Source organism: Clarias gariepinus, chromosome 24 (genome assembly GCF_024256425.1).
Source record: "Clarias gariepinus isolate MV-2021 ecotype Netherlands chromosome 24, CGAR_prim_01v2, whole genome shotgun sequence".
In the NCBI taxonomy this organism is placed as follows: Eukaryota; Metazoa; Chordata; class Actinopteri; order Siluriformes; family Clariidae; genus Clarias; species Clarias gariepinus.
Window position 1 is genome coordinate 21987501 of NC_071123.1, and position 23936 is coordinate 22011436.

At 42.3% G+C, this 23936-nt stretch overlaps 2 protein-coding genes across 4 annotated transcripts in view; both read left to right on the forward strand.

The window, feature by feature from the left end:
• The window catches only part of cdc42ep2 (CDC42 effector protein (Rho GTPase binding) 2), an 8981-nt gene extending 1056 nt beyond the window's left edge, over window positions 1-7925 (forward strand). The window contains exon 2 of one of the 2 annotated variants that reach the window (XM_053485217.1): window positions 4890-7925. In XM_053485217.1, coding sequence (XP_053341192.1) covers window positions 5103-5771 — 669 coding nt within the window. In that variant the 5' untranslated portion in view covers window positions 4890-5102 and the 3' untranslated portion in view covers window positions 5772-7925. The remainder of the gene's footprint in view (window positions 1-4889) is intronic. The other variant, XM_053485218.1, reaches the window with a different exon arrangement.
• Window positions 7926-13715: 5790 nt separating this feature from the next.
• On the forward strand, window positions 13716-23179 carry dpf2 (double PHD fingers 2). 2 transcript variants are annotated; one of them, XM_053485225.1, is made up of 12 exons: window positions 13716-13759; window positions 15735-15895; window positions 16021-16128; window positions 16217-16401; window positions 16787-16879; window positions 16990-17071; window positions 17504-17545; window positions 19947-20084; window positions 20227-20358; window positions 20511-20623; window positions 20734-20815; window positions 20938-23179. In XM_053485225.1, the coding sequence occupies exons 1-12, from the start codon at window positions 13728-13730 to the stop codon at window positions 21018-21020; spliced, it is 1251 nt and encodes a 416-aa protein (XP_053341200.1). In that variant the 5' UTR covers window positions 13716-13727; the 3' UTR covers window positions 21021-23179. The 2 variants fall into 2 exon arrangements, with proteins under 2 accessions (XP_053341200.1, XP_053341199.1); XM_053485224.1 differs by lacking the exon at window positions 17504-17545 and having other exon boundaries at window positions 20938-23175.
• Window positions 23180-23936: the final 757 nt, after the last annotated feature.

The following is a 23936-nucleotide window of genomic DNA, read 5'->3' on the forward strand; positions in this document are numbered from 1 at the left end:
CTTTCCTCATTGTCAGTTTGTTTATAATCGTTTGTTCCCTCCGCAATGTTAAACACTATACACTGCTCATGGACAGTTCTGGTCTCACACACTAACACACACAAGCTCGTAGTCACACCTGACCACGCAGGCTTATTTCCCACACACAGCATGGACATGAGGCAACACTCCAGCTGGTCTAGACCGGATCCTGTTCCTCTGATGTGTGCATCAGTCATCAGTGAGCTACTGTCAATCCTGACGAAACGTTAGAGACGATATTAGGACCTGTCAGAGGCGGGGTCATGCGGTCCCGCACTCTGTCATCTCCGTGACTCATCTGTCGTCTGTATTGTCCTACCGCACCGTGGGTTCTGCGTCCTGATTGGTCAGAAAGGGTTTACCGTAGCGCAGGTGCAAATGTTAACCGATGCTCTGGTTTTAATGCGTTTTTAACAGAAGTATGTGTTGCTATAGTAACAGCTCATTGATTGGGATGTGGATGTGAGGATGTGTCTTGATTGAAGGAGTCTCCAGTGTCAGGAGCTGGAGAACCTGTCAAGCTGCATTAAAAATATATATATATTAAGAGAGAGTTAGAGATAAAAAAACAGAGTCTGGTGAAGAACTGACTCCTCACAGTCATGAGACTGAAGTAACACGTTTCACAACAAAAGTAATGTGTGTTTTTTTTTTTAACTAATGACAGAATGTCTTTGATGTGAAAGGAATAGAACACTTACTTGTACGGATGGCCTTTAATATGAAAATAACAATAATTATGTGGAATTTAGTTTCAGTTTCAGCACCTGTCGTAGTATGCGTGCATGTGTGTGTGTGTGTGTGTGTGTATGTGTGTGACACCTGAGCATGTGCACTTACAAGTCAGTGGGGTTTTTCTAATTAATACAGATACTGCGATGTGTGTTCTGATTAGAAACCGGCCATGCGAGCGAGGTGAGTTAAAAATATTCCCAGCTCGCGTTCGCTCTGAACTGGTTTTAAATCAGATCCACACTTGACCTTCCTCCACTGTCCAAAATCAAACATTTGCTTCTTATATAATTCTAATTCCAAAAGTATTTTAGTCTATTTGTAGAGTTCTGTGTGTCCTAAAGTGGTTTCTAGAATTTCTGTAGAACTCTATAGACGTGCGATAGAATTTGTGCTACAAGATGCATCGTCTGTGGAATTGTATACAAGTTTACGTTTTTTTAGAAGTGTAAAGACCTGCAGCTTTTCAGTTTTCTCTATAGAAAATTACACAGTTCTACGAAACTCAACAGAACTGTAATGGGATTCTGTAGAACTTTTTGTAGGACACTTTCGGTCTAATTCTATAAAACTCCATAGAAATGCAATCCTGGTTTAAGTCGCATGTACTATAAAATGCGACTTTATTCGATCCTATATAGAACTTTTGCTGTGAGATGTATGCTCTATAGAATTTTACTCTCTTCTATAAAACTCGATAAACCTGCAAATGGATTCTGTAGAACTTCTGCTAAGAGATGAATGTTCTGTAGAAGTCTAGAGAACCACAGCAGGACATTTTGCAGTGAGATGCATGTTCTACATGTTCTGTAGAATTTATATTCGGTTACATTCATATAAAATTCTATAGACCAGTAATGGGATTCTTTAGAATGTTTTGCTTTGAAGTCTAAAGACTCACACTTGGTCTCTATAGAACCTGTGAGATGGATGTTCTGTAGAATTTTTTTACTCAGGTCTATAGAACTCGAATGGAAGTGGAAGTCTATAAAAGTTTTGCGCGAGACGTTCGTTCTGTAGATTTTTTACTCAATTCTATAAAACATTTAGACCTACTGTATATTGGAATCCTGTAGAACTTGATGAAAAGTTCTACAGAAGTCTAAAGACCCGCAGTATGACTTGCGCTGTTCTGTAGAATTTTCCTCAATTCTATGAAACTCCACAGACTTGTAATGGGATTCTAGAGAATGCTTCCAGCATGCGTCACAGATATATCACTTGGTTCAGAACTTTGACTTTGTTTATAGAATGTGTCCTTCACCCTAGTTGTTCTCTAATTTTTGAATTGCTGTTTAAAAAAAAAAAAAGAAAGGAAAAAATTAACAAGTTACACAAGAGCCCTCTCTCTTTGTCCTTGCCGGTAATTTATGAATCGTTGCTCAATCTTTTAATGGATTATATATTCCCGAGCGAGGATGAGAAACTTTTACCCCAACTTATCACATCAACACGTAATCAAGGTTTTAGAGGACGAAGCAGGAGAAACAACTGTGTGGAATAAAGTAACGATCGGATTTATACGCACTGTATGTGTACTGATGGCCTGCAGCGAACCTGCAGCCACGCCCCCTCTGAGTGTGTGTGTGTGTGTGTGTGTGTGTGTGTGTGTGTGTGTAACTACTACAGACGTCAAACAAACATATGTCCAGAAAGCTTATACTGTCCAATAACACACACACACACACACACACACACACACACACACACACACACACACACACACACACACACGCGTATGCTCTTTATTATCCGAGTGATGGATATAAATGAGGCAGAAACACACAAAGCAACTCATTGTGTACGGAAAAACAAAACCACCTTGTAAAAAGCTTCATTTGTCATTATGAATTGTTACAGGAACCATATTGTGTGTGTGTGTGTGTGTGTGTGTGTGTGTGTGTGTGTGTGTGTGTATTATAAAGCATTAGTACTGAGAGAGATGACAATGATTTAAAGTGTTTCTGTCTTTTTCCTATTGCATCTCTCTCTCTCTCTCTCTGTTCATATGTTGTTCATTATCTTCTCAGTTCAGTGAGTCAGCACGCTGCAGTCTCTCACTCTCCACACCCACACACACACACACTCACCCACACACACACACATACAGTACATACACACACTCCGGCACCCTTCATTCAGAGTTCACAAAGAGCAGGCTAACCACAATGTACTCTTATGCACACACACACACACACACACACACACACACACACACACACACACACACACACACACACACACCTATCTAATCAGGTAGAGCATGACTACACGTCTAATCAAAGCTCATGCTTTGCATACACACACACCTTCCACTCACACACTTTAACCGCAGTGAGACAGTTGGTACAAACCATGTGTGATATGAACTTTTGTTGTCCTTTGTGTGTATGTGGGTGTGGACGTGTGTGAGTGTGTGTGTGTGTGAGTGTGTGTGTGTGTGGGATTGTGTGCATGTTTGCAACCACGCAGAACTGCACAGTTCAGTTGGCGTCCAGTGTAAACACGCGCTTTGATATCTGATCGTTTCCGTGTGTGTGTGTTTGTGTGTGAAAACCAGCTTAGACAGTTTGACAACAGTTATGCTCGGGGACATTGAAGAGAGACACTGCACACACACACACACACACACACACACACACACACACACACACACACACACACACGCACACTATATCTGATGGATCACTGATGTAACATGAGAGAAATGACTTAATGCTGGTGGCATGTGGTATACCTCTGTGTAGTTCCGATTTCTCACACACACACACACACACACACACACACATATTCCTCACTGTTTCCATATGAACACATCATTTCCCCCCATTCTGGTGACCAGTAAACACACTTTATTTCCAGACCTCCACAAGTTTGGGTGTGTATCTGAAACAGTGGCCACGCCTCCTTCACTGAGACTGACACGCACTGGCCACGCCTCCTTTACAGAGGTTGACACTCATAGGACACGCCCCTTCACTGAGACTGACACGCATAGGCCACGCCTCCTCGTCTGCGTCTGACACGCACAGGCCACTCCCTCTTCACCAAGAGTGACACACACAGGCCACGCCTCCTTAACTGACACATGCAGAAGCCACAGTCCCGTCACTCAAAAGGACACGCACAGGCCACGCCTCCTTCACTCAGACAGCCACACAAAAACGCCTCCTTGACTAAAACTGACACGCACAGGCCACGCCTCCTCGACTGAATCTGACACACACGGGCCACGCCTCCTCGACTGAATCTGACACGCACAGGCCACGCCTCCTCGACTGAAACTGACACGCACAGGCCATGCCTCCTCGACTGAATCTGACACGCACAGGCCACGCCTCCTCGACTGAATCTGACACGCACGGGCCACGCCTCCTCGACTGAATCTGACACGCACGGGCCACGCCTCCTCGACTGAATCTGACACGCACGGGCCACGCCTCCTCGACTGAATCTGACACGCACGGGCCACGCCTCCTCGACTGAATCTGACACGCACGGGCCACGCCTCCTCGACTGAATCTGACACGCACGGGCCACGCCTCCTCGACTGAATCTGACACGCACGGGCCACGCCTCCTCGACTGAATCTGACACGCACGGGCCACGCCTCCTCGACTGAATCTGACACGCACGGGCCACGCCTCCTCGACTGAATCTGACACGCACGGGCCACGCCTCCTCGACTGAATCTGACACGCACAGGCCACGCCTCCTCGACTGAATCTGACACGCACAGGCCACGCCTCCTCGACTGAATCTGACCCGCACCTCCTTGAATAAGATCCCCACAAAAGCTCTTCGCCAACTCTAACACAATGATTATTTTCTCGACACGTGACTTGTTTCTTTTCTCGCCTCCTTATAAACATGATGATGTTTTGATCGGAGGCGAGTGGAAGCCTGTCTGTGACAAAGCGAAAGCAGTTTGCGCTGAAGACTCCACTGTTACATAAACAAAACTTTCTTAACACTTGTCTGATTTCTGAGTCACTCCTTTAAGGAATGTCGCGTCATCATCAGGAATATTCTGCCTGGTGACTGGCGTCCAATTGAAGTGTATTTGTTGTTCATTTGAGTCTAAGTGCTAATGTTCTCTCTCTCTCTCTCTCTCTCTCTGTCTCTTTCACTTTCAGACAGAATGGACTGACCAAAGGGATCAACGTCTTGGATTTGGTCTCATTCCCGTCTCCTGGTGTGGAAGTTTCGTGGGAGTCCCCGTCCTGAAGACCTGTTGACCTGGTCGGCGGTTCTTCATCATCACTTGACGTCCTTCTTCCTTTCTCTTTCTCTCCAAGCTGTTGCGTGAAATCTCTCTGTGCTGTTCAGGGGGACGCTCTGTGGCCAGCATGTCCTCCAAAGCACCCATCTACCTGAAGCGCAGGAGCCGCAAAGGCAAGAAGGAGAAACTCCGTGACCTCCTCTCATCCGACATGATCAGCCCGCCGCTGGGGGACTTTCGCCACACCATCCACATCGGGAGCGGCGCTGGCGGAGACAACCTTTTCGGCGACCTTTCCTTCCTCCAGGGCAAGTTTCACTTGTTACCCGGGGAGCAGGGTCAGCAAGCGGCAATCCCCTGGAACTGCGCTGCCACGGAGAGCTCCCCGCTGCTCAAGAACGCCCTTTCCCTTCCTGTTATCGGAGGAGTGCAGGCGCTCACGCTTCCGGCCTCGGGCCCCGTCGCGCCGCAGCCTCCCGTCCCTGCCATGGCCCCTCCCCCAAAACCTCCCAGGCTGCACCTCGAGTCGCCTCAGACCTCGCTCCCGGGCTCCCCGAAGCGCTCGCCCGATCGCGAGCAGCCTTGCGTCGCGACAGAGGGAAAGGAAAGCGAGAGAAAGCAAGTTGAGAAAGAGGACGAGCCCGCCTATCTGTCTCACGCCGGCTCCCTGCTCTCGCTCCACTTGGACTTGGGGCCGTCCATCCTAGAGGATGTCCTTCAGATCATGGACACTCAGAGGATGGGCGGAATGGGTGGAGGATTCACGCCAAATGGACGACATGAAGTCTACACCTAGGACACTTTTTTTTTTTTTTTTGTACACTTTTTTTTTGTTCCCTCTCTTTTTATTGCCACGAGTGCTGGATTGAACAGTAACTTTTCCGTTTGTCCTTGAAATTGTTCTCGGACTGTTCAAGGCTACAGAGAACACCCCCACCACCTTTTTCCATTATGGGAGATAAACTGAGAACTGAAAACTTTTCTGACTTCCTGGTCTTCCTTTTCACTCTCCTGAGCCACTGATTAAATAACAATTAATCTTTCAAAGTCGTTCTGATGTAACCTGTATGTCAGGATCAATTTCTCTTCTTTCTTTTTTTTTTTCCCTCCCGAGGGATGAACTCCAAGAGAAGAAAAACGACCTTCTCTCAGCACTGGCAATGACGTCACCTTTCCCCTCGGTGGTGTTGCCAACTTCTGAACAAACACACACACACACACACCTCTCCTATTATTACGCTCCTTTTTATTTCTCTTTTTTTATTTCCTTGAGGAGCTCGCAATATGTCCAAGAACTACGAATAAGGAAAGGTATCTCAGCTGAAGACCAAGAGTGTGTCTTGCGTCTTCATGGAAATGTGAAAAGACTGGGAAAGGTTGAACCTTTTGGCGCTGCTGGATGTTTCTGCACTCCCTCAGGCTGGGACAGTTGATCCTTGTTTTTGAGTTCGATCCTTTTTTAGACGGAGGTGTTAGGATCGGGTTGTCACTGAAGCCACAGCTTGGGTTCGCGTTTTCCTCTGAGCCCCAGAGATTTACCACTTCACGAGCGTTAGAGGGGAATTCCATACATGTCTTTTTTTTTTTTTTACATGGAGCTCTAAGGTGTGAACTAGGTGCTGGACTGGGCTTTGAAGAAAATTCTAGAAACGTTTACTGACTCTGATTTCTTAACACAATGCTGATTTTTTTTTAAAACTGGATATGAGCGATGGACTTAAATGTAAAATGTTCCCGCGGCATTAAGCCAGGCATGTAGCATTTGTGAAAATCCAGTTGTTTTATGAACAACTTTTGCATCTTGTGTTTCACTTCGCCTCAAACAAATTACGCCAACCTTGACTAGCTGTTTATTTAGGTTGAAAGTAAATGAAAAGGTTCTAATGGAGGTCTGGCAAGAAATGGATGCAGAATGTTAAACACATTTTAATTCAGTAATGTCTTAATGAAATACTTTGACGCCTTAAAGATTGTTGGTTAATTTTTTTAGAAAAAGTGACCGCCGAATTGTTTGCTCTTTACTTTGTACATGCTGCTGCTTTACGAGATTATACAATTGTAACATATCGAAGTTTATCATGATATTCATTTGGGGGGGGCGGAGCTTAACATCAATGGGTGTGGATTATACCAACAAAAAACACAAAAGCAAATTGGTTTAGTTTTTTGTAGATCAAAAACGTATATATTTCAAAGATGAACTATAAAGGTTGGCAAAGTTTATTACTTTTACTCCAACACCAGCTTCAGAACAAAGTTGTGTGTGAGACCTATTATCATGATGCGATCGATCAGAATCAATTCACAATTTTTACAGTTATTTAGGCAAATTACAAAAACAAACATATTAATGAATACAAACTGCTTCCATGCTCCACAAAGCACTTGGGAAAACACTTTTTCACAAGATTATTACTTTTTCTTCTTTTGAATTTATGGGCGGTTGGTTGCAACACCACCACCTACTGGCAGGATTGATTACACAGCATTTTAGTTTATTATTTGATATTTTTAATACTTCCAACCCTGTAGAAAAAAAAAACAAATGAAATAAAAAAAAAATTAGCTGTTGAATCAAATCAAAACGGAAACTGCAATGCCCAAAAATTTTTTAATTTAATCAAAACAGGAGTTTATTCATGATCCACAGCTCTGGAAAAAGTCCAGGGTTGGCCCAGTTTAACAATTTTATTTTGATATAAATAATCAGGAACATGGAAGAGGGATACAGCAAGCTAATATAAGGTGTAGTGGCGCTAGGTCTAAGACATGGATATAGATTCTGACGTTTCATCAGATGCCAAGCGAACGGTCAGGAGGTGAGTGCCGGGGACGATTAGGGGACGATTAGAGGACGAGAGCAGCAGGTTGTAGCAGCAGTATTGAGGATACAGAAAGTTAGTAACGCGTGCACACTACAGTGACCGCCGCACAAATATGTTCAAAATATGTTTTTTTTTTTTTTGAGGTCTCTGTGCATCAGAGGGCGTTTTGGTGTAATAACTTTCTTCTTCTTGTATGCTGCTGCTTCCTGTTATTCACATGCAGTAACATTGCAGTAGGTCTGATTGCTCTAGAAGGTTGTATTTAATTTAATATATCTTTTAATAACGACTACTTTTCGTACATTCGTGTAAAAAAAACGGTGGGATTCCTGCCGGCGTAAGAGACAGGTTGCAGAGTGAGGTCACATGACTCGGTGACTTCAGGTCAACAGCGAGTAGATCATTACTATATTAACCCACTCAAGGTGAAATCGCTGAAGGAGCGAGCGCAGATTCAAACTTATGAAGCGTAAAAAAATGTTCCTGGTCGAGGCCTCACTGCTGCAACATCCTGCTATGTAACGAACACTGTATTTCCTGTTTCAATTATATCATATCTATAGCTACCTATTTATCCATCGTTCTCTTTATCACTCATCCTGCCAGACGGACTATTATGGGATGGAGGAGATAGACGGAAAAATCTATTTTTGGTCACGTCTGAAAATGTGATTAGACCTGCAAGCTGGCGTGATAGCAGCTGTGGAGAGTGTGTGTGTGTGTGTGTGTGTGTGTGTGTGATGAGTGCTTGGGTGTATCGAGTCAACACAGTGACAGTTACTATGGTCGTGTTGTCACAAATCCACACTGAGGAGCAGCTTAAGGAGCGATGCATCATGGGAAGGAGGAGAGGAAGCCTTGCATGAGTTTCTTTCTTTGCTGTCAGAACCCTGAGAATGTGCCTTTATCTCTTTCTTACTCAAACATGTCCTGTTTTTTTTCTTTTTTTCATAATTTTTTTAGCAAATGTTATGTGATTTATTTATTCCCAGATTCATGAAATGGAAACACTACAGACAAGCTTGAGAAGTAAACGAGCTCCCAGGTCACATGAGGAGATGATTTGTGCATAATGGGAATCCTAGAGTGAAAAATAATCAAAAATGTCAATAAACGACAATTTTTAAGTTGTGCTGCATTCATGAGTCATTTTCTTCTAATATGTTAATTTCTACATTAAAAAATAATAATAATAATAATAATTATTATTATTATTATTAATAACACAAGGTTTAAAAATAATAAACATGGTCATGATTGTGTTTTTATTCTTTATTGAACGGAAAAATATTTGTCGAAATAGTTAAAAGGTTAAAGCTAATAATAATCCTCTGATCTTTAATGTAATCAGTGATGATATTATTTTAGGTTGAAGCCCACGTACATGTTTGTCTGTCTTGTCAAAAAGATAAAGTTTTGTCTTAAAACCACTCCAGCGTGTTAAAATTCACTTATACCACTTCAGTGCTGTTATTTCAGCCAAAGTGAAAATATGAACTAATCCCAGTCAAAATATTTACTTTATCTTCTCTAATTAATATCTATTGGTGCAGGTGTTTGTTTACATTGAGACAGTAGCGCATTAGTAGATTATTTTACAGTAGATTATTAAATCCCACACATAACTGTTCATAACATCACTTTTACTCCACATTTAGATTCACTGATGGTGCAGATTAAACTTCAGGTAGAGATCTAAGGACTGCAGGAGATTCATTATATTCTGTCCAGACAGTTTTGTGTGAAGCTGCAACTAAATCTGTCTGGACAGAGAGACAGATTGACAGACAGATAGACACGTTTCTGAGACTGGTTTCATTTCCTCCAATGTATAATTCATAAATATATCATTAAAAATGTGAGGTTTGCCCAACATACAGACTAAACCTTTTATTTATTTATTTATATAGATTTATTTCCTTATTAGTTAATAACAGCGTTGATGTTGGACCTGGTGCTCCTGATTTTCAGACACACTGTACATACAGAACTTTAGTTCTAGTGTTTTACGTGTGATATTAAGTATTCCGTCCCACTACACACATTAAATCACTTCCTAACACTCGAGCTCTTATTCAAAAAGGAAACACTCATGTGTCGTGCGTTTTAAGGTAAAGAATCAAGGTTTAGGAGAAGCTCGAACTCGAGCAAGCTCCATAAACGGTGTTTGTCTCTCCGCAGGACTCTTCATAGAAATTCTTAAACGTTTATGGGGGTTGAAGGTCTATCCCGGATGTGTGAAAGTATGAGTGTGTGTGTGTGAGAGAGAGAGAGAGAGAGTATGTGTTGTGTGTGTGTGTGTGTGTGTGTGTGTGTTTGTGTGTGCCCTTTCTATTCTCTGTGCAGGCCTGGGAATCTGTCCAACCGTCGGTATTAACGCCGAAGCCTTAACCCTGACCCTCGGAACCATGGGAACGGGGATGGAGAGGGGGAGAGAGGAAGGGGAACAGAAAGAGAGAGAGAGAGAGAGGGAGGTGATTTAGGTCGCAGATTTAGAAGAATTGCTTTCAGACAGATCAAGTGGGAGGGAAAGGAGAAGCGAGGGAGGGCGAGGAAGGAAAAAGAGGTGGATGAAGGGAGATGCTGTCCATTTTTAATTCTTTAAAATAAAAGTAGGAAAAACAACGGGAAGGATGCAGACGGGTAGGGATGGAGAGAGAGAGAGAAAGAGAGAGAGAGAGAGCAGGAATTCCGGATAGAGAGAGAGAGAGAGAGAGAGAAAGAGAGAGAGAGGTTAAGCAGAAGACATGCCTTTGTTTATCCGTTTAAGCGGCGCTGTTATGAAGAACACGGTTGCGTAACTCTTTTTGGCACTTTGACCAGGTTTTACATAAAACCTTTAAACACAATGGTGAAGTTTCCAGCCAGGCAGAGTAATTAGCTTCCACACAAATGTGTGTGTGTGTGTGTGTGTGTGTGTGTTTAATGCCATCGTTTGGAGCAGGAATGTAAAGGATTAAAACAAGTAGAGGCACGTCGTGTAACAAAAAAATAACCAACCAAAGGAGCAGATCAGCGCAAGAAGTCACCATCTGATTACGTTTCCAAGCGTTTCCCCTCCACAGGGTTCGGCCAACGAGTCCAGTTTCATTTAAAAAAAAAGTTTTTTGTATAGGTCTATATACGGTTCCATTTAATCTGTGGTCCAGTAGATTCCTCTTTTCCCTTACGTTATAGTAGCTGTAGACTAGAGACGCTTTCCCACCACTTCCCAACCCTGGGACAGGACAGAAGAGGACACGTAGGCCTTGTTTAGGCTGCAAGCCCCGGATCTGCTTTTCAGCCAGTCCAGATTGGAATCAGATTGCTTAGATACGAATCAGATTTTTGCAAATCCAATTTTTGCTTTGAAATCAGATTGTAATTGGATTCCGGAAGACACGTCTCAGATTGGACGGATTTCAGACCGATTGTCAAAACTGTCCGGTTCAAGTCACATGAATTCATGGACGATGGAAGAAATGAACCAGTGACTGGACGGTGATATGACCTGAAGGATGAGATGTGAGATCTCCGTTCCTGTTGTTTTTTAGTCACCAGCATTTGCTGTCAGGTGACACACCGGTCCTCCTCGCTACTACGGCAACCGATGCAGACAGATGGATGACGTGTCAGAATCCGAACAGAGCCAGATCCGTCCTGATCACTTTCAGATAACGGTGTGGACGGTCAGTCGTGAAGCTCAGATTCGGGAAACAACCCGGATTTGCCTGCAGTCTAAACAAAGCCTTAGAAAGGAATGACGGCGAAACTTTTACACACCGGGGGAGCACATGGTGCCAACGAAGATGGAATAAAGATAAAGAAATGAAGCCTAAACCTTGTCTTCATGACGGAGGAGTGTGACGACAACACAAATGGTGATTGTTATATTTTACAATCGGCTGTGGTATAAAAGCAGTAAAGCACTTCGGCATGCGCTGGAACGCCGCTCGGCCCCGCTTGGATTAGTTCCAATTTTTTTTTTTTTAAATCAACTAAAAGAAAGGAAGGGAAAAAAAACCCAAATGTGTCTAAGACTGAGGTCTAAATGAATAACAGACTTGTTGAACCTCAGCCCGAGAGACAGAGAGACAGGGAGACAGGGAGAGACGCCATCATTTGCAATTCTAATGCGAGAGAATGCAGCGTCAACAGCGAACACAATGCCCGAACGCACGCACAACAAAAGAGTCTGGAGTGTGTGTCTGATCAGGGGGAGTGTGTGTGTGTGTGTGTGTGTGTGTGTGTGAACAAGCTTCATTAGAATTGCAACACTGCTGTGAATAAGACGATCCACACTAAAATGAGCTGAAAATGATGCTTAATTCTTCCATCAGCACCTGCATGTGAGTGTGTGTGTGTGTGTGCGTGTGTGCAAGTCCAAACCATCACGCGTTCTTTTAAAGAATGATAAAGACAGAAGAAAACCACCAGGAGAAGAAGGGCTATGAAGATGAAAAGGTGTTGAAGTTCAGTGGAATGTTCTCTCTCTCTCTCGCTCGCTCTCGTTCGCTCTCGCTCGCTCTCACACCGGTCGTAACTTGTTTAATTATATTCCGACTCAAACTCCCATGAAAGAAACCCTTTTATTTGAATAAGAATCCCAACAGTGCTGAGATGTACAGAAGTTTTTACTTCGACCTTTGCCTTTTCCGTCGCCATGTCACTCTGTTGTTCCTACATTACCCAGAATGCATTGGGATATCCCCTATTAAAAGATCGAAGTCGAGTCTCACACATGCTCGGGCTAAGTTTAAATGAGAAACGTTATTGTGTGATTAGCGAACAGAAATAACGTATAACACAATAACGTAGGTAAAGTTAACCTTATAAATCGCGACTGCGCTAACAATAATGTGACGTCAAGCGATAAGTTCTCACAGTAGGAACAAACAAAATACTGTACAACACTACCTGACAAAGCCGAGCCAGAGTGTCTAAACAAATATTAGAAATATTGTGTTTATTGGGTTTAAATCAGTAAATAAGACAGGAAGTCTGGCGTGTGTGCTAATACGCCTAGCGAGCTGGGAGCGTCTACAGGTTCATTTTTTGGTTCAGACCTTAAAAGCTGTAAAGAAACACACACACACACACACACACACACACACACACACACGTCACAGAGCAAAGAACTAATGAGTTGAGAGTTTTGTGGTAGATTTTATATGTGAGGCTGCAGCACTTAAACACCTCAGGGCAAATACAGTCTGACCTGCTGCTGGACGCGACAACACTGACATCATGTGGCCAGTTACAGAACTGCACTCGAATTGAATTAGTAAGACTGGTTTCAGGTAATATTACACTTAAAAAATTATATTAATAAACATTAAAAAATAAGACAGAACATTAAATAATTTCATTAAAAATGAATGAATTAAACGATTGATATTTAGTTTAATGTCATGAAAAAAGTTAACAAAATTCTCACACGTGTGTATAAAGACAAACAATCATAATGTGTCTTTAAATTACATTAAGTCGTTATTAAAGTATTATTAACCTCACTAATTTTTAAATAATTTTTTAAAGTTGTTTTTTGAGATATAAAATAAATATTTGGCAGACTTAGCTTTACTCTTTTTGTAAACAAAATTTTTATTGTGGTATTATTGTTGTTAATATTAATAATAATATTATGATATTTAGGGGAATGTATTAATATTATTATTATTATTATTATTGTTATTAATCATAATCCTTATTTATTATTACTATTATTTTTAAATTTACATTTATTATTGACAAATTATATAGTAATAAAAAAATATATTAGTACAATAATTATAAAAAATATTATTATTAAAAGTTTAATCCATCATTATCATCATCATGGCGCAACCTTCTCAACCACGTGACCTGCTTCCGGTCTACCCCGGCCTCCTCGGCGCGCGCATGCGCAGTCGGACTCTCCCGCTCCGTAGAAGCGTAGGCGACCCAAGATGGCGGCGGTGGTGGAGAATGTTGTGAAACTGTGAGTACATTTCTCACGCTGTCGGTGGTTTAACGCGAGCCGTCAGCGTTTCCGCGCGTGTTAAGAAAAGCCCGGGGGATTTAGAGGTGGCCAGGGTTTGTATTACACAGCGAGCGACGCTTGAAAGCGCACTGTTGTAGCGTGTTGCTAACATTAGCTAGCTGGTACTTAGCTTAGCCGAATGTCCTGTTCAGGGGGTTAAAAAAAAAAAAAAAAGGGAGAGCGCTCTCTACGGTTATTTTAACCACACCCGTATTCGGGTCTCCGAGTCCCACTTTTGCGGCGCGTGGATTGGTTCGTTGGGTCACGCCCACTGCGAGGCGATTGGCTGATTCGATGTGTTTTGGTTGGAATGTGAAGCGGACCTATCGGATCGCGGGATGGTGAACAAGGGGGCGGGGTTTTGTGACAGAAAACGGATGGGGAACAGAACAGCTGGTCCTGAGGGGAGGAAATGGGTCAAGTTTTAAAGCTTTTTTTGTAGGGAATTACCTGTTTTTTTTTTTTAAAGTCAAGAATTTTAAAGACTCAGCGGTGATTTAGAGCTGGTGTGTGTGTGTGTGTGTGTGTGTGTTTTCCCCTGTAGCAGTAGAAACCGCCCTGCCTGCCCCTCCAGCACTAAAGATCAGCTTTAACACAGAAACTCTCACAAACCCTCAGGTTTATCAGTGGACACTTAAAATTTATCTTAAACACACTTTAATATAATAGAGTATAAATCTTTTATGTCAGATGGACGTGGTGTTGGTGTCTGATTTCTCTGTGCCAGTTAAATTAGTCCTGCTGCTTTAAACACTTGATTATTATAACATCACTCTCATCTAATCTGATCTAATCTGATCTAATCTGATCGCTGCAGTCAGTGTGAAAGGCTTTAAATCTGGAGGGAAGTGAGACAAAACCAGGACCAGGAAACGATTTCGGTTCACCAAGCAGATTTCGTAATTTCCTTTCTAAATTAGGGCGTGAAAGCACTTGTTCGTAAAAAAAAGACAGTTGGGTCTCTCTCTCGTGAGCTTTGACGTGCTTTCAGTTCCTCACGTTTACTGTTCCACGCTTAAACACGGAAGAAAGACGGATAACTGTGACTGTAATCTCGATGTATCTGTCATCTTACAGCACTAATTATTCCTGGATGTGGTAACGCACCACGGCCACTAGACGACAGCGGGTTCGAGGATAGACACGTAGAGTTCTGATACCGATATCGGAGCGTATTTTGTTGCTTGTGGACGAGACGTTGAACTTCGACCTTTACGATATTATCCTTGCTTCCTCCCCTCCTCGTTCGTCCCTTACAGGAGCGCTTTTCAGGGCTTTTTGTTGTGGCTGCTCGGCAACAGCGTGTCACCTCCTGCTGCTCTGTGTCTCTTTCTGTCTCTTTCTCTTATTCACACAAACACAGAGGAGGTTCAGAGTTAAACAGAGTTCAGTAGTGTAATCACCTCATAACTCCGGGATCGTTTTCGAGAACACTTGACTTAAAGTCTGGTTAGTTTTGATCAGTGAGAACACAATCGTTCCACACCTGGGACCGGATTGAATCACATATGGAACCTATGGTACCTGAAAATGGAAGTAGAAGTGACGTCATCAGTCTTGTTCTCTGTCCTACGCAGACACGGATACACAACCTCCCCCTGCCGTAATGTTTAAGAATGTTAAGTTTTGATGCAATTTTTTTCCCCTTGTTTTTAAATCTTTAAATGGCTTAGCTCCCTCTTATTTTTTTATTTGCTTGTCCCCTTCATCCCGAATAAAAAATAAATAAAGTGAAGTGAGAGTTATTCCTGTCTTACTTTGCTGTTTTTTCTTCAAATTAACTAATAATTTCGCCGCTTTCTTATGTTTTGCTTCAAAACGTCACATTGTTAAAGTTGTGGATCTGAAGGTCACGGGTTCGATTCCAGAGCGCGGTACAAATCAATTGACACCACAGTGGTTAATGTGTGTGTGTGTGTGTGTGTGTGTGTAGACTGGGAGAGCAGTACTACAGGGACGCGCTGGAGCAGTGCCATAACTATAACGCCCGCCTGTGCGCGGAGAGGAGCGTCAGGATGCCCTTCCTTGACTCGCAGACCGGCGTCGCCCAGAGCAACTGCTACATCTGGATGGAGAAGAGACACCGAGGACCGGGTATAAGATTCACCACACACACACACACGCACACACACACGCACACACAGAGACAGTAATAGACACATCTAGTGTATAAATACATTTATGTGTTTGTTTTTCTCTCTCTCTCTGTCTTTGTGCAGGTGTGGCTCCGGGGCAGTTATACACCTACCCTGCCCGTCGCTGGAGGAAGAAGAGGCGATCTCACCCTACCGAGGACCCTCGCCTGGCTTTCCCCTCTCTGAAGACGGGTAATCGCCTTTCAGCATTCAGGATATGACAGATTTTTTTGTATTTTCTTTTTCTTTTATCATACTTTAAATTTCCATGTGTGAGCAGAGTTGGACCTGGGTCTGAAGAAGGACCTGCTGGGCTCGAGTGACGGCAGCAGCAGTCTGGAGGCTCTGCTCCGCGGAGAGCCGCTGGAGAAGCGATCGGCGCTGGAGCTCCGGCCGAGCGACGAGGAACCGGCGCACAATGAGTACGCGAGCGGCGGTCTCAACCCCGCCTCCAGAGTCAGGAAGGTAAACTCAACGCCGCGCCCCCAGTATCTCGTCCTCCGGTGCGCATTTCACACACACACACACACACACACACACTCTGTCTGAGCGAGAATGTTCCGGGTTTTTTCTTCTAGACATCAAAGGCAAAGCGACATGACAGCGTTTTTCTTTCATCCTGTTTTTTTTTTTTTTTTTTTTTTAATCTTATTTTCAAAAGATCAACACGATGTCTGGAACGACAGACATTCTGAGCAACCACGTCGCTAAGGTTACCACAAGGAAACCCTGAGCTTTCTTTCACACAGGAAGTGAAGGAGTTTTAAGAACGTTCCTCCGGGTGTTAGCCGGGTGATGCTGATTTATCCTGTGTGTGTGTGTGTGTGTGTGTGTGTGTGTGTGTGTGTAGAGAATTGTGGAACCCGATGACTTCATGGATGACCTGGACGATGAAGATTATGAGGAGGACACCCCGAAGAGACGCGGCAAAGGCAAAGGAAAGGTAGCGTCTGGGCAGATTTCTTAATTCACCGGAAATAGTTACGATCATGTGACTTAATCATAGTGGTCGTGTGTGTGTGTGTGTGTGTGTGTGTGTGTGTGTGTGTTTAGGGACGGGGCGTCAGCAGTGCTCGGAAGAAGCTGGACGCGGCAGCTGCTTTGGAGGATAGGGACAAACCGTATGCCTGCGACAGTGAGTTACACACGCACGGCATGCTGGGAAATGTAGCTCAGATTAGAACACACAATCACGCTGTATCCTTTGTTTCTTATTATTTACCAGTTTGTGTTTTTTTTTAGTTTTTTTTATTTCTTTTATTCTAGATTATTCTAATCTCCAGATCACGTTATCTTTTATTCTGATGTGACGCTGTAATAAAACTCACGTTCATTGTCGCTTTTTAGTTTTTATTTTTTTTTAGATTTTTTTCCCGCTCCTGATCTCTCGGCGATCTTCCCGCACTAACGTTCCTGGTTTTTCTCTTCAGACCTTCAGAACTTCATTCAACTACTTCTGACTTTTTATTTCCCTGATTCTTGGTGTCAATCTGTGAGTCTGTCATTTCTCTCCCTCATTCTTTCTTCTTTCTCTTTCTCTTCTTTTTTTTTCTCTCTTTTCTTTCAGACTCTATCAAACAAAAGCACATTTCAAAAACTTCCGAACGAGGTACATCTCTCTCTCTCTCTCTCTCTCTTTCTCACTCTCCCTCTCTTTCTCTCACTCTCTCTTTCACTTCCTGTTTCTGATTTCTCTCCTCTGCCTTCCTCTGCTCGCTGCTTGATTTGTGAATGAATGTGTTTTTTTTTTTTTTTTTTAAGAACACAGGGTGTGCAAACTATGCACGTGTTTAAAGCTAAAAGCGGGGAAAAAACTGTGGGAGGAATAAAAAAAAAAAAAGGGACATTTTAAAAAAATCGAGACCACGTGACTGACACTTCCAGATCGATCATCCAGCGTCAAAATACGGGAAGGGCAAGCTCTGAGTACAAACTGAATGTCTTTATATTTTAGGCCAAACTGAAACTCAGTTTTTAGGTGCGTCACTGACCCTCACTGGACTGGACTGGTAACACTATTCTGTCCGGTCAAGGATCAAGTTTGGCACCTGAACTTAATTCAGTAACGTTAAAGAGACTGTTTGTAAAAAATGTTTGCCAGATCTCGCAAAACATGACTTGGGTCTCGTGTCCCTTTTTTTCCCCCCTCCAGTTTTTTATTATTTTTTTTTTTCGGGTGGGTCCCATGTTGCTTTTTTTTCCCCCTACTCAGATTAAAAAAAGAAAAAGTTTTTTTTTTTTCACCCATGTGCCATGTTCTGTTTTTTCCCCCTTGGATTTTTTCCCTATTTTTTCCCCACCCATGTCCTTTTAAGGGCTGCGTACATTTCAGCGTGACATTAAGGTGTATTTAAGCTTGTAAATATTTAATGGTAATGCAGGGCGCAACTGTTAAAAACACTGGTGAGGGAGTGATGTTTATACAGAAGCTACTAGAATAAACATGCGTGTATAATTATTATGTTATTATATTATATATTATTACATTCATGTTTGTAGGTGACTTTGCTCAGGGTTGGTCTGGGTGTCAGTTGCACCGTTCCACCTAGTGGGCCTTGAAGGTACTGCAATTGGGCTGTGAGGAAATAATTTTCACAAAAAAAAGAAAGTAATTTTTACTTTCGTATCTAAGTTTGAAATTATTGAAAAGTATCTACGATGAGGTATTAACATTATGAAAATGAATTTGTACTGTAAGTAAAAGAAATTTATGGGATTTAAATGATGTTAGCTATTTTTTATTAATAATAATAATAATAATAGGAATAATAATAAAAAAAAAAGTAGAAAAAAAGTTGATGAATGTCATGGTACAAGCCGGAAAATAATAACCAACAGTTTCTTAGCAGTATCACCATTTTCCATCAACCGCACGCGTCCCGAAGTATCTCAGTATTTTTCCAGTGCAGCATAGAGCGACTTTGATCTGCTCTGAGATCAGTAAATTACTTGGACATGCTCAGGCAGGAAACACAAACATACGACACCGTTTCCAAACGCCCGCTAATCAACGTCTGTAGTTTTTTTTCCCGAGTCAGTCACAGGCATCCGCAGTGTGTGTGTTTGTGCACGACACCTTCTTACCCTCACCCTGACCCGGTCCTGGATTTAACCCGATGTCTGCTTCGACCAAAACATTTCGAAGCCTCTCAGACCTTCACCTTCGTTCTCTGCGTCTCTCTGTTTTACCTCCTATTTGTGTTTTGTCGCTCATCACACCTTCTCTGTGTGCTTCGACCGAAATAGCACCTCTGCTTAACAGTTATTTATTTATTTGTTTATTTTTGCCTTACTCCTGGTCATTTTTTTGTGTGTGTGTATGTGAGTGAGATAGTGTGAATGCTTATCAGACCTGATTATGAGTTTTATTGGTGCTTGATCAGCAAGACCTTGTAGAAGTATTCACCCCTCCCTTTTGTAGCTGTACCGCTAGAACTGAACCTGGCATGAAGCACGGTGCTGGTAGCATCATTGCGGGGGGTGGTGGTTAGAAGAGGTGAATATCACTAAGATAAAGTTGAACCTCTCATCCTCCAGGGTTTGAGTGTATATTTTTTGCAATACATATACTTCAGCATTACTACATAAGTAATGCTGAAGTGTCAAGTTTTTGCGAGATCTCGCAAAATGTTTGTGAGATCTCGCAAAACTTGACTTAGGTCCCATGTCTCTTCTTTTTTTTTTTCCTCTTGCCATTCCATGTCTAGTTTTTTCGTTCTACCTCAAATAAATAATAATACTAATAATGCATGGTGAATTAAATTTTATGGTTGCGTGTGTGTGTGAAAGTGTGTGTGTGTAAGCATGACACAGATGGCTGTTCCCAAAGAGATGAGAAATAGAAACCACGATCTTTGACAGAAGCGCCCACCCTTAACTCCGTTTTAGACTTGAGAGTTATTCTTGGTTTCTGTAGACAGTTTTGTGTGTGTGTGTGCGTCTTAATGTAACTATGTGTGTGAAGAGTGAAAAAAATGAGGTCATCGGTTTATTTGTGTGTGTGTGTATAGTCTGTGGGAAACGCTACAAGAACAGGCCTGGACTGAGCTACCATTACACCCACTCTCATTTAGCCGAGGAGGAGGGCGAGGACAAAGAGGAGGTGGAGCTTCAAGTGCAGACTCCGCCCCCACCAGAGGATACTAAGAGTGAGTAGCTCGTGCTGAGCTGTTTGTCGTTGTGTTTGCTGTGATAAGCAGTCCTGAACATTTGAATAGTGTTCTTGTTACAATGTTTGTTTGTCTCATCGTAGCTCCGCCCCTCTTGCCTTTCTGCTCTTTCTTTCCGCAGCCCCTAAGAAGGGTCCCGATGGCTTGGCGCTGCCCAACAACTACTGCGATTTCTGTCTGGGCGATTCCAACATGAACCAGAAGACGGGGCAGTCGGAGGAGCTGGTGTCCTGCTCCGACTGCGGACGCTCCGGTACGAAGGAACACGCTTTAGTTATTTATTTATTTATTTATATATTTATATATTTATATATACGATCTATGATAATAAAAAGGGTGGATGAGATGATTAGCTGTCAATCATGTCACTGAAATTTTTTAAAAAATATATATTTTTTCCTTTAGGCCATCCCTCGTGTCTGCAGTTCACCCCAGTGATGATGGCGGCGGTAAAGACGTACCGCTGGCAGTGCATTGAGTGCAAGTGCTGCAACATGTGCGGGACGTCGGAGAACGACGTACGCATGATCTACTTGCCGCTTACACACACACACACATCTACATTGGTTTATTGTTAATCCAGGTGCGTTCTGGGTAAACACCTCGCTAATCCCCTCCTCATCCACAGGACCAGCTGCTCTTCTGCGACGACTGCGACCGCGGCTATCACATGTACTGCCTTAACCCGCCCATGTCGGAACCGCCCGAAGGTATGAGCACACAGACACAACCCCAAACCCATCCCCCCCACCCCCTCCATGCGTTCCCGCAGCGCGTCTCCCTCACACATCCCTTTAAGAGTTAACCCTGCTCTTCTCTGTCCGCCTTGCAGGAAGCTGGAGCTGCCACTTGTGTCTGGACCTACTGAAAGAGAAGGCTTCCATCTACCAGAACCAGAACGCTCCGCCGTCGTGATGGACTCACCCGCTGACAACAACAACACTGGCCCCGCCTTCCCGGTTCCCCCTCCCCTGCGAGCGAGCGAAGGAAGATCTATGGAGAGACAGAGAGAAACAAAGAGACGCCGGGGATGGGAATAGAGAAACGTAGTTAACCTATTCCCCCAAGAAAGAGGGAGGAGGTGAGGACGGGGACGGGGACGACGACCCAAAACAACCGGGAAGCGAATTTCTCGTCTCGACAGGTTTAAACCCAATATGACTGTTACACAGTTCCAAGTTTTAAACTACCCTCTGCTTTTTGTTTTCAACTATTAACTTAAAAAAAAACAGAACAAACACACCGATAACTGACTAATCCGCAAAAGCAAAAAAATGTCTAATAAACGCGCTCTGCGTCCTTCCGCTAACTCGAAATATCCGCCAGTAGAGACTTCGTACCGGGTTACATAGCAATAGTTGAAACCAATCAGCATGCTTGTTCTGAATAAAAACAAACGGTAGCTGTCTACTTTTTTTTTTTCTTTTTTGTATATTTATATATTTGTAAAGCATATAAAAGTGTGATGTATTTAAAAAAAAATTATGAGATTCTTTAAAAAAAAAAAAAAAAAAGTGACCGGTTACTATTTTAGCGGTGTTCCTTTTTACGTCGCAAGCGTCACCCAGCCAGTGCCATCGATGTGTCCGCTTCGCCGCCATCGCCGGATCCGTCGACGATCATGACTTAATTGAAAGTTTTTTTTTTTTTTTACATTTTTTTTTCCTTTTGCTTTGTTTAGAAAGTGAAATATAACTTCCTCAAGGATCTATCTAATAAAGTGAAATGTTGTAGTGTATTAGCGTACAAGTCAGCTCAGGACATTGACATTGTGACATTTTGTGGCTTATTATTAAAAACATACAAGAAAAAAAAACGATTCGTGGATTTGGAGAGTTAACAAACGGCTCATTACTCAGGTTGGTTCCTCGTACGTTTTTTCCGACTCTTGTCAGAACTAGCTAATCCAGTCCTGACACACTGTTTAGCATGAAATGCAATACGGGCTGATTTTAAAAAAAGAAGAAAAAAAAGGGCCAAAAGCACGGACATGACGTCCTGTCTGTCAAGACGACGACGCCGGTGTTATTTTTTTTTTCTCCAGGCGGTTACTTAGGCAACCCGCAGTACTTCTGAGTATTGCTTCCAGCACCTGTCACTTTGACCGTATCCTAGTGTCATTTACAGTTAGAACTGTTTAACCATATGCATGTTTACCTGGTACCACTTATCAAAGTACACCTGCGCTTACGCTCGCCTCACATTAAAATCAACAGGTTTTGTTTTCTGTTTGTTTGGGAAAGTTTTGTAATATTAATTTTTGCTCTTAGATCAGTCAGCTAACACACTTTAACAACACAGTAATTAAAGGTAATTTTTTGTTGTTGTTTTTTAGTACAGCTGTTTTAATTTTGCTTTTTATTTGATCAGTGGCCATTTTTACTTGTTTTTGTCAAAAAAAATTTTTTGACAGGTTTTCTTAAAAAAAAAAAAAGAAGGTTTTGTTCATGATGGAATGTTTTTGCTTTTGTGGTACAAATCATGATTTCTTTTTCCTTCTCGAAAGAAAATAAAACCTATTTAGCACTGACTATTATATTTATACTCTGCTGCATCGACTTTCTTTTGGACTATTTTTACTTTAGGTTCTGTGGGATGTAAATGCTTGAACATAAATATAATGTTATTTGAAGTAGTATTTCACTTTTTAGTCATGTGTAGACATTATGGTGGGTCTCCAGTGTGCATGAACAAACACAACAGTCCCTGATTTTTGTCCTTTTTCCATGTTTTCAGGCCAATTCGATTTTTCCTCCCTAATGTGACCTCATATAAGAGCCTTGCTTGTTGCGCAGCTCTGCTGTTTTCTACTGCGGTGTGGCTCAGCGCACTTATATAGACACTAAAATAAATTTAGAGAAGGAGTGAAACAGAAGGAGTTTAAACGTAGATAGATCGGTTGTTGGAGAGATAAGAGTACTTTATTAACAACAAGGGGAAATTGTAATAATTTTTTAAATAAAATATTAAAATAGATGTATTATTTGAGTTATAGGTCAGCAGTTAACACAGACTATTGTACTATTTGCTCGGCACCTTGTGTTATTGAGAAATATGGATGTCCGGTTAGATGGATTAAAGAAAAGAAACAGATATAGTTATCGTGCCCTGTGTCATTTACATTTCAATGGGTTCGATCTGTAACACATTAACCTTACATTATGACGTGACCCTATGCATGTCATCCATCACTTTCTAATCATTATTTTTGCTTTCGCTCTTTCTCCTTCTGCGTATTGTATTGTTGTATGGTGTATAGCGATATGACCCGGCACTCAAAATACTCCCAAAGCGCTCAGACGACGCAGCCTCAATTCTTTGCGGAAAATGGATTAAAAGGCGTGCAGGAAATTCGCACAGGATTAATATTATCACATGGCCGATTCACACGGGGTTAAGATCACAGACAGTCTCCGCAATTATTACAAATCACACGAGGTTAAGATCACAGACAGTCTCCGCAATTATTACAAATCACACGAGGTCCCCAGTTAATACTAATTCTGTGCGAATAGGATTTGTTAAAGAAAAAGGCAGATATGCGACTTTTCATTTCTTTTCATAATGCTAATCCTTCAATTGCAATATACTGTTTTAATTACAAAAAAAACTGAACCTTCACACCATAAACTTTGGCCTCAAAAGCCAAACGATTTCCTTTCACTGGAACCAAGAGCCCTCCAACCTAACCTGTTTGAGCATGAATACAAGCTCCATGAGGAAGAGGTGTATTAAGGTTAAATCCTGATCTCAACTGATTTGGGATGAACTGGAACCTGAAGCTCTCCTCAATATCTCACAGCCTGAGCTTACTAATGCTCAATTTTATTT

Excerpts from the sequence above, each read along its gene's own strand:
- dpf2 (XM_053485225.1), top strand. The coding sequence starts at position 13,728 with ATGGCGGCGGTGGTGGAGAATGTTGTGAAACT. Across the intron at positions 13,760-15,734 it reads GTGGAGAATGTTGTGAAACT|ACTGGGAGAGCAGTACTACA; the intron begins GTGAGTACATTT and ends GTGTGTGTGTAG. Across the intron at positions 16,129-16,216 it reads TTTCCCCTCTCTGAAGACGG|AGTTGGACCTGGGTCTGAAG; the intron begins GTAATCGCCTTT and ends ATGTGTGAGCAG.